Source organism: Papilio polytes, unplaced genomic scaffold (genome assembly GCF_000836215.1).
Source record: "Papilio polytes unplaced genomic scaffold, Ppol_1.0 DF823691.1, whole genome shotgun sequence".
Lineage (NCBI taxonomy): Eukaryota > Metazoa > Arthropoda > Insecta > Lepidoptera > Papilionidae > Papilio > Papilio polytes.
The window spans coordinates 963,947-977,488 of NW_013525513.1; the positions used below are offsets into that span (position 1 = coordinate 963,947).

The 13,542-nt window shown below is 33.5% G+C and overlaps 1 protein-coding gene across 3 annotated transcripts in view; it reads right to left on the bottom strand.

Moving 5' to 3' along the window:
- Positions 1–13,542, bottom strand: part of LOC106104311 — a 104,554-nt gene that overhangs the window by 4,625 nt on the left and 86,387 nt on the right. For all 3 annotated transcript variants that reach the window (XM_013284324.1, XM_013284323.1, XM_013284325.1), the window contains 2 exons: positions 11,173–11,279; positions 4,247–4,400 (listed from right to left, as the gene is read on the bottom strand). In XM_013284324.1, coding sequence (XP_013139778.1) covers positions 4,247–4,400; positions 11,173–11,279 — 261 coding nt within the window. The remainder of the gene's footprint in view (positions 1–4,246; positions 4,401–11,172; positions 11,280–13,542) is intronic.

The window sequence follows — 13,542 nt, forward strand, 5'->3', positions numbered from 1 at the left end:
CTGGCAATTTGTGCGTGTGCGCCGAACGCATAAATCTTGACGTGACAAGTTGTAGGCGTTGAACACGTCTCCCATTTCGCGCACCTCTTTACACCGAGTGCATCTGAATATTAACATGTTTTTGTCAAAAGGTCTTTTTAAAATATAATTAGAATAAAAGTTAAAAAACATCTTTTATATCACATTTTGTCATTTGTATTTTTACCTGTTATTTGTTTACTTTATTTAAAAAATTAATTTTGTATCACTTTCCTTTTGAGTAGATAATCTAGATTTCCTATTAATTCTTATTCAATAATTAATTTTCATATTCACATATGCATATACTATACCACTATATAGTCTCATAGTTGTATACAAATTGTGTATTCAAACAAACCCATTATAAAAGCGATCATACGTCAGAGAGTATGGAGAGACGCGAGTGTTGCGCAAACGCCAGCCATCAACGACGTGACAAATGACGCAATCGCGCGGACAATGCGCGACAGCTTGTGTGTTTGACTTTGTATGAAACTTAAATGTGATGCAAGTTATAAGAATAGAGCGGAGCAAAATAGGGCATGTATCACTTAACTTGCATTTAATTTTTAATCAAAACTCCGGGATATTTTTGTGAGATTCATCAAAGACATAATTATTGTAGGTATTATTCCTCGAGGTCAGAATGTACCAAGTAAAATATGATGACCATGATGATACAAAAGGGCAAACATTTTCAGAAAACTTTAATGGTTTAAATTTAAATTAATCAAAAAGCGTAGTAATTACATTAACTAAATTGAGAAAGGGAGAATAAAAAAAATTTTTTTTTCTCTTACTACATTATAAGGTTTTATCCATTTATTTTACGGTTGCTAGGAATATTTTAGGTAATAGAAGTCTATTATTATGTTTAAAAACAAACAAATTGTTCTTATAACTTGTACCAACTCAAAAAAGCTCAAAGCTCGGAGCAATCTCGGCCAATGAGCACAGATCGGCAAGGGTCAGCGGCAGTCGCCGGTCGCGCTTTGCTATTAATTAAGATTTACTATCTTATAGTACTTCCGATTAATTTGGCTTGCGTTAGTCATTCTGCATACTGGCGTTACTTGTCAATTGTAACAATAACTTTGACATCTAGGCGCGGACAATTTTAATGTAATAAATCGTGACCAGGTTACTTATTACAAATAGATTAAATATAGAATTTGTCAAACCATTTCTAGGTAATAAACCTACAGCTGCATACAATTAAATATGTTAAGGAGACGTAAAATTCGTAAAACGTTGTAAGTGTTGAGCTTATAAGCTTATAAAATAACAACAAAAACTATAAAACATTGTATTCAATCCAATTTTATATTTTTATTTTATACTATTTTTCGCCTGCGATTCATATTCTATGTATTCTTCCAGACTATCCTCTACATCTATGCCAAATTACATTGAGATCTGTCCAGCAGTTTAGGCTACAAACTCTAACAAACAACCATCCATCTAAATCTCTTTATAATATTCTTATGATCTTCTTATTAAGATAACTTCTTGCATTGTGCTTTCAAATTGAATATAACTTTCACGCTAAGCTTTTCTCGTCCTACAAAAAAATACTTCAACATCAAAAACAAAGTACCTTAGCGCCTCACCAACAAAGATCACGTAATTTTATAGAATTAACAAATTTTACCATACACTTGCAAAATAGTAGAAGGCGGCAAGCCATCGATCAAGCACGGCGCTCGTTGCTTGTTAAACACCGTTTCTCACATCACAACAATAGCCCTCGGAGGGCATATTTCAAGCCATCCCGATAGCAACATCGGCCGATCGCCGGCGAGCCTCTCTCCGACTTAATAAATCACTACCCTTACAATATTTATTCGCTCACCTCTACTATGGGAACGCGATCCAATTTCGCCCGTGAAATAGTGACGCCGAGAATGCTGTCCTCATAAATTGTTACTGTTTCATTTACCTATTTAGATTTGCATATTCCTGCATCTATATATTTTGTATTTATTTTAGATAATAGAAAACACGTTCATAATGGTGAAAGAAGTTCTGCAAAAAGCGTTTGTTTTTTCTCTGTTTATAATATTACGTTTTTATATCCTAATCTATTTGGAAGCTTTACTTAATAATCAATTAGAATTATTACTAATAATTATAGTATGGTTTGTATTATCATCAGTTGAAAAATATGGTAACTCTTCTGTACTCTACTTCAATAAGAAAATAAACACGCTGTATAAGACAAATAAAAAACAAAATAGCGTGCAGACGATAGTAAGGGCCGTGTTTACGAGAGGCGTACGTCGTTGGACGTCATCTAGTATTGATATCTCAATAGGGAAGTCTGTAAGTGACCGCCTTAAATTATGGCTGCAATTTTTCAAAGTCCGCCGCGGCGCGCCGAGTGGAATTATCGGTTAACTTAATGGGGCAGCTTTGAAGCCAATTAGCCAGTGCAACAGTCACTTAAGTTGCCTTTTATAAACATTCATCAAACAGCTAAAGTTATATTTGAGGTGCAATATTGACTCTAATTTGAAACTAACTTTTGTGATGGAGGACAAAAAATAAATGCGTTGTTATCGTAGACTTGTCTTTATATTTAAAGGTGCTATGGTTGAAAGTTGCTTGCTATTGTCAGAATCAATTTTAACATTTGCCGAAAGTTAAATATTGTTCTGAACTGTAATAAATCTATACGAGAAACTTGTGATATTTCATTTAATTCATTACGAATAAGTTACTCGTAGAATGCTAACATTTCTTTGTTTTGTATTTATTAGAATGATTTATCACTTCGATTGTTTCCTATAATATTAACATGAGGTATTGATAGTTTATTAACTTTTTTTTTTAATCAAAGAACTTAATTTTTATATACACTGAATGAAAACTAAGTACACTTTTAAAACTCTAATTTCACTTAAAGTTGGCAATAAAGGTAGAAATCTTAAGTTATTCGTATTATAACTAATCGTTTATACTTAAACATTATGAAAATAGACCCGATATTCGGTTAAAAAAACTATAGCATTGAATGTACTTAAAATCTCCACCCGTACGTCAAGTAAAATTGCGTATAACTATGTGCAATTACGATGCGATACGTAATTATTTGTTCGCGTAGTATGAGGTCGCAATCATGATACATTCCGTGGTTTATTCGCATAGTTGACGATCACTATCGGATATATTAAGCTGGGTTTATACTGATTCAAATTAAATTAGAATAATTATTTCTTTAATAAAAAGCTATACACTTACGACAAGCTTTAGGCTTTACATTTTCACGCTATTAAACTTAAGCGATAGATAATTTGGAAAAACACCTTCATGTGGGAAAGAGACCATAAAAGCTGCCATCATTAAGGAAACAAGGTTATTCTGTTACGATCGTTTTGACATTGGCAATTGAAAATTTGTCAATTGTAAACAATAATAACGTCTTTATAATATCATGCACGGGAACAGCTTGTCCTGTATAAATTGGATGAATGATTTTGATGCATGTAAGATCTCTTATCTTCCATCGTATTACTGTACCTTTTTACAGTAATTGCGTTGCGCCTGCGCAAGCAGTATGAAGTTATTTTCCCGCCATGTTATTTTGACGTCTTGATTTTACTGCAGTCATTTGTACCATAAATCGTTTTGGTTTAGAGATTTCATAGATTAAATATGAAACGTCGCAAATGCTTCACATTTTGTAAATAAATACCTACAGTACCCATTTGATTAAACACATTGGAAACAAGTATGTATTAATAAAAAAATACATTTACCATAGAATAAAATTACTTATATAAAACTAGCTTTCGCCCGCGACTCCGTCCGCGTGGTATTAAAAGAAACAACCAAGTAGCCTATGTGTTCTTCCAGACTATCCCTCTACATCTATGCCTTATTTCATTGAGATCCGTTCAGCAGTTTAGGCTACAAACATGCATCCATAGAATGAGTATGATTACACAATCTTTCTAATATTATAAATGCGAAAGTTTAGATGGATGGATGTTTGTTAGAGTTTGTAGCCTATATGGCTAAACGGATATCGATGAAATTTGGCATAGACGTAGAGTATAGTCTGGAAGAACAGGTAGGCTACTCTTTTTGGTTTTAAATTCCACGCGGACGGAGTCGCGGGCGAAATGTAGTACTATATAAGTAAAATAAAGATGTTTGATTTTTTATAAAAAAATAGGCTGTCACGCTGTCGATAACAAACCAGAAGAACAGTTCAAATACTTACCTTAGTACTTGATTAGTGCAAACTATGACGGGCCGTTGAGAGTTCTCCAAGTTGTCCTTAAGCTGCAGTACGGCGTGCACCCAAAGGTACTGGCCGCAGCGACGTTGGAGACGCAGCAGCGCGATACACGAACGCTCTTGCTCCGATTGTGTTACTGGACAAATGGAACAAGGATTTTCGTGAACTTGGATTCAATGGGTTTCCTATCGGCCCATTAGCTAAACGATCGATCAACCCTATGGGAAAAACACTCGTCGGTCAATGATCGATCGGTGGGCCGATTAGCTTAACGGAAAGCTACCGATTCATATTCCAAAACTGCACAATAAAATATACCAAACTTCAGTCTTCACTCAGCAAGGAAAAAAGAATCATCCGTCAGCTACACAGCCAATAACAAATTAGATGGTAATTGAGTGTGAATTGTAATCATTCAATGGATCCAAAATTAGACCATTGTTAATGCTTAGATTATCACGCAAAAGCTAAATACCTTAAGACATCTGCCCATCTAGCACAAAACATCTTCAAACTACAAATCTAAAATGAACCTTAATACCTTGTGTTACAGTCTCAAATTGATTGTATTTTGTGGTGAAATAAGTCTTCGTTTGACAATGGCGTTGTTATAGTAATTTACATGTGCCAAGAATAGACCGGACGAATGATGGGAACTGGTGTTCCACCATATATAGAAATCAACTTATGTACGTCTGTCTGAGGTCTTTAGTATGTTTGATTATGGTGATAGGTTTTTTAGTATTTATTCTTCTAAAGTCTAAAATCTCAAGATAGTTATAGGACATAACTCTTGAATAATTATCGTATTAAAAAAAAGATGTTTACTAACATTTTTGCAATTCATTATACTAACGTACATACCCTTAAAGTACTGCTGTGACTGCATGTTTAACAGATTTATTTGGACAACTTTAAACGTTCGTGCTAATTAATTTAAGTTCAAAGTTTAACAAGATACGAACGAGCTGTAAGAAATTTGATTACGACTATTATTTAATCACGCTATCGATAAATTAGAAAAGCAAATAAGCGATAAACGGAATTTAAAGCGGAGTTTGCTTTAATGACTTAGGGTTACCACACGATACGGATTTCATTATGTTTTAGAGAACTTTTATATTTATATTCACCGTGTGACAAAAGTAGCATTAAAGCAATTCTAAAGAAAGGCGAAAAATGTAAACTGTCTGTGACATCATGTACGCATATATGCAGGAGGAGTAAGCGATATCTTTCTTATAGAAAAAAAAAATAGAACATGTTTCTTATCGTCTTCCTCCTTACTCTACATCCGTAGGGTCTGTGCATCAGGTTTTTGTCCTTCTCATAACTCTATCATACGTCATCTCAATCATCACTTTTTTCTTGATCAACTTGTTTCTTTATTTGTTTTAAAAATAAAATGTTACCATCACTTGTTCAAATTGTGAATAAAATATAGTTTTTACCATAAAACAGTGGTAACCTGATAGAAATTGGTCTAAGGTCAATGCTAGATATGCGATCGGAGCGCGGCTGTAGGACATCCGTGTGGGCTACAGCGAACCTTCGATTGACATTCATTGCTCTTATTTATGTTAATTGAACGTCCGTTAGTTATTTAATTACTTAGAATATCGTAGGAAGTTATTTCGCTTATCCTCATTTATTTATTTACCTTTATCTTATACTAGATTTTGCTCGCGACATTGTCCACGTGGGACTAAAAAATATTACAAAATATAGCTTATGTTACTCACAGATAAATTACCTTTCTAATGGTGAAAGTATTTTAAAATTCGGCCTAGTAGTTTTTGCGTGAATCAAATATATATAAAAATACGATTCTTGCCTCTTTATAATATAAGTATAGACTAGTTGTTGCTTGCGAATTCGTCCACGTAGATTAAAAAAAAATAAAAATAAATAGCCTATTTTGCTCAGTGATAACGTAACTTTTTAACGATACAAGAAATTTTGAAATCAGCTCAGTAGTTTGAATTATTTCAATACATACAAAAATACAAATATATCTTGACCATAATATTAGTCTAGATAAGAATAATTTAAACAAAAGAAAGAATTACGTAGCAACAAAACAAAAAACAACTACATGTACACTATATTTCTAGCTTTGTTACTGGTCAAAATAATTGATTGCGCATTGCGGTCGTTTAACGCTTGTTTGTAGGCGTCAATAAATTAACAGACACAATAATTTCGTACTGCGCCTTATCTGGTGGTAATAATTGTTGACATTCCCACGAAACACCTTCGTATCAGATCACGAGCAATAAACAAAAGTGACAGTCACAGAATGGTATTAAAAGCTAATACGATCTGCCCACGTTGTTTGGGGCATTTCAAATATGACATATATATTTGTCTTGTTTCACACGTTTCTTTTTGAAAGTACTACTACAGAACATCCAAAAAAAGATACAAAGGGACATCCTTTTTCCAAAAAAAAAACTACATTTAGGAGTTATATACATTAAATATTTATTTTAACACATGGCGTGCGGGGTGTACTTGCGCTGAATTACATGTGCAGCGGGCGTTGTTTTAGTATAAATCACGGGGATATTTCGTGTATCGGATATATCCGATAGAATGTTGAAATACGTATTTTTACGTGACCCGGGCTCCAGCAACAGACGTAAAAAAACGCTCCCCGCATGCCAAATGTTAACTTATGATATATGTTTGTTGGATTTCCTATGGCATCCCTAATTGGTTGAGTTTATCCTTATACCAATGTGAAAATCGTACAAATCGTAGCTTAGCAGCATTAAGATAACAAAAGTGGTATTTCTTGTTAAAATTTATCCATTGATTCTAATTGTTTATATTAAAACTTTATTTAATAGTGAAATCAAAAGTGAAAAGCACATAAAAACAAAGTAATACCATCTCGTAATGATCGACCTTCGATAACCTGTAGGTGTGAAAAGTATTGTTATTGCCAGAATCGTCGCAGGCTCACGTAGCAGAGAAAGTCTGCCAGCGGTCGTGCGGAGAAAATCAAAGCTAAGACTACGTGATATATTTAATCGCTAGTAATCGAGAATGCTCATGTTGTTTATGAAACAATTACAAAATTTAAGAGTTCAACACGATTAGGTAGTCTTTTTCTTATTTAGGAATGGGAAGATTGAACTCTAACAGAAAGGGTGAATCGCTATAACAAGAAGGACTTTGGTTATGAGTGTGGAGTACACCGGTAGAGGTAGACCTAGAAAGAGGTGGATGGATTGCGTGAAAGGTGACATGATCAAGAAGGCACTGATGACTGAGATGATGGAAAACAGAGTTATTTGGAGAATGAATACTAGAGCGCCGACTCTACGGGAGTAGGATAAGGTAGAGGAGATGATGGGGAGATAAGATGCTTATGAATGCGTATGAAATTAGACCGCCTGTAAAAAATGGTATTCGATTTTAAGCAGGAAGTTAAATAATTGTAATCATTTGGTTTCTTTCTGGTCCTCATGTCATTCACCTTAACCTCCTTATTTACGCAAAATGTATATTAGAATTAGGCTGTATATATTTGTTATATATTGACTTATACAGTTACTTTTTATCTCCAAAGACTTCAGGTTTTATAGAAATTTAGACGCATGTAAATAATTTTTAAGTCATATTTAAAGAGTAGTACAAAAGATGTTCCGTTGTTGTTCGTGACTTGGCAATTTACTCGTAACGCAGTATGAGGTAAACTCTAAATTGAAACACTTTCGCTGCCGTCGGGAACACTGCAGAGGGGTTTGGGGGTTTAGGTGAAGGGGGTCAAACGCGTGATCTGTAAATTGATGGTAATCATAACGACGGAGTCGGTGCATCATGACTATGTCACATACAATGAGAAACGCTGACAAAATATATGAATATTACGAAACTCCGAGTGTAGTCGTTAAAACGGTGGGTACGTTTTCATTTGTCTAATTTTGAACTCTGTTAGTAGATTGTTTTATGAATTTTCGGCGACTTTGTCCTTGCGGGATTAAAAAAAAAACTTATCAAGTAGCCTACGTATTCTTCCAGACTGTTCTTACATCCGTTCCAATACCAAATTTAAAATGAATCGAAATCCGTTAGGCTCTTTAATAAATACAAAAATGCATAAATTTAAGTGTTATAAGGTAAATGTACAAAATGATGGACGGAATATATCTTTTACACATTTTGAAATTAATAAAATCAATACTTTGGAATAGCTAGGAAACAGCTCATGCAAACTGTATCTTCTTTACTTATACCATAAATAGTACATGTACCGATCATTACAGAGCAATGCAGATAAATGCTATATAATGCAGTTGCAGCCAAACAGCAATACAAACAGACATTCGCACAAACACAACCTTAGTAAGGCCCTCCATCCATAATCATAGCTCTACTCCAACTCTTCTAAAACTAACATTCAAGACTGCACAAATAACTATCATTAACCTTCATTACAAATTTACAGACATACATATCGGTGTAGAAATCACAAATTTCAATCCTAATCCACTGAAATAAAGAACAATTTTCAATAGCAACTTGTTTGATGCACGCAAGATGAGTTTGTTCAAAACGCATCGCAACGCGTTTCTACAGTAAGGAATGAAACAAAATAATTTGAGTCGTCATTCGTATATGATTTGATAACAAGCGTCGACAAGGCCGGCCGTGTGGAGAGGTCTTAACAAAGGCCGTACTCTATGGTTATTTCAAAACATTGTTACGTTAATCGATGCTTGATTGTAATCGATGCTTCTTGGGTGGTCAAAAATTTTGACGGCAATTTTTATAATTTAATTAAGCGACTAAATTATGACCATGAGTTAAAAGTTAAATTATTAATGAAATTTTACGTTTCATTGCTGTGTTAAAATTTTTACTAATTTAATTTTACAGCATCTTTAGGTAATTCCTCAGTCTTATTGTTCATGTATCTTTTTAGTAAGAGAAGTAGAACTATTAAATTTTGATATCTAATTATTAAATCCTTTTAATATTTATTATAAGATAAAAAAATAATGTTGCATATGAATTAAATAAGATTAAAGGCTATAGCTGCCAGGGGAGCAAAAAAAAATATTAAATCTATCTCAGAGTAAGTTTTATCGTAAGTTTGCATAGTTTCGACATGGTCCTCATAAATTAATATACGCGTCCATTAATAATCATCAAATATTCAGGACACTTAAGCATCGGCAATATAAATCATAAGTTGCGGATAAATGCGTGCCGTTTATTCAGAAATCTATAAGGGCGCTTACACACTAACTTAAAGTGCATATTTGACGAGATTTAATCAAGTTACTAGCATTCGACCGCGACTCCGTCGGCGTGGTATTGAAGAGAACCAAAAGTAAGTAGCGTATGTGTTCTTCCAGAATATCCTCTACATCTATGCCAAATTTCATCGAGATCCCTTCAGCCATTTAGGCTACAAACTCTAACATCCATCCATCTACATTTTCGCATTTATAATATTAGTAAGATTTCAATACGTTTAACTTAGTTACAGTAGTTTTAATGTACCTAATTATTAATTTATCTATGCTTTCTTTTCCTTTCATTGTAAGATACACGGAGTTTTCTTTGTTGTTTATGTGAAAGCAAAAAGCAAGATTTGCGAAGTCTTATGACGTTTATGTTGGGTTTCTGAAGTTATTATGTCATTACCGAGCGATTCATTAGTGTTGAACTAAGTTTCAATTGAATAAAACTCTAGTTACGGTGTTCGATAACGCATTTAATGAATTTATAGAACGGCTAACACTAACGAATGGTTAACAGTAGCTGGGAAACCGGCAATTTGTATAGTAGAATATTTATAATTGATTAGCAAGTTCAGTATCAACAAAGTCGCGTTTTAATGTGACTGGTATTCCATATCCGGTACAATTGGTTTATGTTAACGTCTTGGTACGCGTTGGTATCGTCATGTACTGTTAACATTACTACTCAAATGCGTGCAAACGAGACATCGTTTTGACATGATTTTGAGGCAATTCCGGGTATGTATTACATTATACCCCACTAGAGCACTTTATAAGGCTACTGTTTTGATGGAGGAGATGACCCATAGGAAGGGTATCCTATTTCTGAGTATCTCCTCTTGGAATAAAGGTAGTCAATACATCAGCAATTCTATGTGCAATGGTTGTTTTGTCATTTCGGAAAATTCTACCGTCCACTTACTCGTGTACTATAAAAACTCGCAAGTTATTTAGTTCCTTTACGCATATTTTTTTCTTTAAGCATTGATGACGTCAATATAAATAGAGTTAAAAAAGCTAAAAGGTACTTTTTATTTGCCTTAGAATCGGAGTTTTTGAAACAATTTGCACATCCGGGTTTTATGAAAGATACCGGTATACAACGTGTGTTTTATTGCTGTACCTAACGGTAATAAATTAACTAGAATCATCGATGATTATAAATGTTAAAAGCTGACTTTTCATTTACAAGGTTGTAAGGTTCGTTCATAATGTAAATTAAATTCTAACTGATTAAAACATAAACCTACCTTGTATTGTGAAGTTTTCAATACAAGTTACAGAATTAATGTACAAATGAAATTGGACAAATCCTTTTTTAAGTAAAAATATCTCTCTGTTCTGGTTTATCTCAAAAGCTGTAATATTAACAGTACATTACCTACTCCCATAGGCGCAACAGGTTTTTGTCCTCCACATAACTGTCACAGTCATCACTCCCTTCATGATGATGTCACCTTTCACGCAATCCATCCATCTCTTTTTTAGGTCTACCTCTGCCGGTGTACCTTCACACTCATTACTTTCTCCTTGTTACATGCGATTCATCCCTCCTCATAACATGCTAACCTTTTACTCCTTATTTTCTCTAGAACTGGAGTTACTGTCAAACTACATCCAATAAGCAGAGATTGCAAAATAGTTACTCACTTAATCGATGTTTGCTCTGAGCCTCTTTGCAGCATTCAGGATGCAGTAGATGATACCAGCTGACGCCGTGCAGGGAGCTTCTATCCCAGCCCAGGTGCCACTCGCTACTGGATAAACAGAAACAAAGAAATTAATGTCATTTTCTTTAATTGAATTCATAAAATAAGCATTACGACAAATGGTGGATTTTAAAATTTGCAATTCTAAATCTGGAACAAAATTCTCGGCATCAGAATTTGGTTGTGAAAATATTTATTGCTAACAAGTAGGTTTGGTATTTGATCTAAAGGGCAAAGGATTAAAGTTTATTATAGCAGACTTCGACGATAAGATGATAGCCATTTTTCTTCCTTAAATCATTTTGATTATATTATTATTATTCTGATTACAACAGGAATTATTTTGCATCGTTACAATACTTAACGTACGTTCAACGAGGAATCAAGGATATCAAAATCAAATATTGAATCAAAGCAAACAATTTCACAATTATATTAACAAATTGAACTCTTTCAAAACTCTACAAGGTCCAAAGTTTGATTGATTAGTGAACCGACCCCATCAGATATTTGCCCAGTCGCACCAAGTTCACTTTAATTACATTTATCAATACTTTTAATCGACTGTCGAAGTAACAAATGTTAAAAAACAAGGTTGTGAGTTTTTAATTGCGTGTCCGTTTATTTATTTGTCTGTAGTTAAGATTTATCGTTGCATAATGACTTATTACTCGGAAAACATTAAGTATTATTGTTTGCAAGTAGATAATATTGAAGTTTACTCCTTGATACAGAAATTTCCTTGATTTTGTTTAAAAACGTCTTCAAATAAGCTTCAATTCGCCTGCTGTAGGAACATATATTCCATCTTGTAAATGAGTTACTTCGATATGAGTTTTTCGAGTGTATGCTTTGTCTGGTAAATTGGCAAAGGGCGGTGTTAACAATTTGTTGGTGACATACACATTCGATATAACAAACTTTAGATCCTCTTGAGTAGTCAAGTCATTTATGGTTGTGTTAAAATACATTACAATTATAATAGAAAATTCATTAATTTTAATAGTTTTCAATAAATTGAGTCCACACATGCAAAGTTTGCTTCGAAAAATAACATTTCCTACAATGTTGCACGATTGTTATTATGTTATTAATGTGTTTCCTTATTTTATGTACATATTTTAATAAAATTACATCATTAAATTGTAAATTTGGTTATTCATAAATAATAATATTGATTGATATCGCAAAGTTAAATTATAACTTAAATAATTACTTAAAGTGTGCATTAAAAGTGTTCTTATGTAGTTAAAATACGTGAGCATTGTCGCGTGTATATACATATGGTAGATTGGAATTGATTGTAACAAAAACATTCTTGATGTAATCCAAAAGCGGGCGCACACCTTTGACTGAACTATCGCACAACAGTTATGCGATTGTCGATTGTTTCGCAGCCAATTTAAAAGTTTAGTTGCACAACTAAAAGCCGAGTAGGGTGCGCACCTCCATATAAAAGATTATTTCCAACCGCCACCCCGCTCTGTCCCTACGTGGGGACAGATGAGAATAAAAACTTTCATTCGTTTCACCTTTTGCGTCGAGGGGTTGGTTGGAACTTATTTTATATCATGACGGTTCCATCTGTCTCCTTATTGGTGATAGTGGGACTAAAAGGTGAGACGGATGGAACTTTTTATTCTCACGTTGGGACAGAGCGGGGTAACAGTTGGGAATAATCCCATATAAGCTCATAGGAATCAAAGGGACACTAAACAGTTGTCCAATAGTTTTGTCAAAGGTGTGCGCACACGCTAAGTAGATATTCAAGTCATAAAAGTTTTTTTTTTACATTGCAGAGTAAGCCATGGTTATACACACTCTTCAGACATTGTTATTGCTTATTATACTTAGATAATACTTAACTGATGACCCCATTTGTAAGGAGAAAACTCTTCAACTTGTAGTACCGTGGACCGCTGAGACAAGTGCAAATATTTTGTATGCACACGAATAATATATATTTTTATCAATACCTCAATAAAGTTTATATTGAACTATTCAAAATATTGTTTAATCAACACTTGTATGGAAATATCGATTGGTTTTACTACTGATTTTTTATTTGACTACAAAAGGTTAAGTTTTTATTTAAAGTTGTATCATAACTTAGAATAAATACTATATTTAAACTTATATTTTTTTACGATATTTGACCGAATTTTACCAAATAAATATTGGCAATTGTTTGTTATACTTCTAAAGCTTTTACTATCAAATATATCAGCAACGGAAGTCTTAGTAATATTTCTATAACTTTAAGAGAATTAATCTCGAACTTAATAACTTATCTCAGTTAAAATATGTTTGT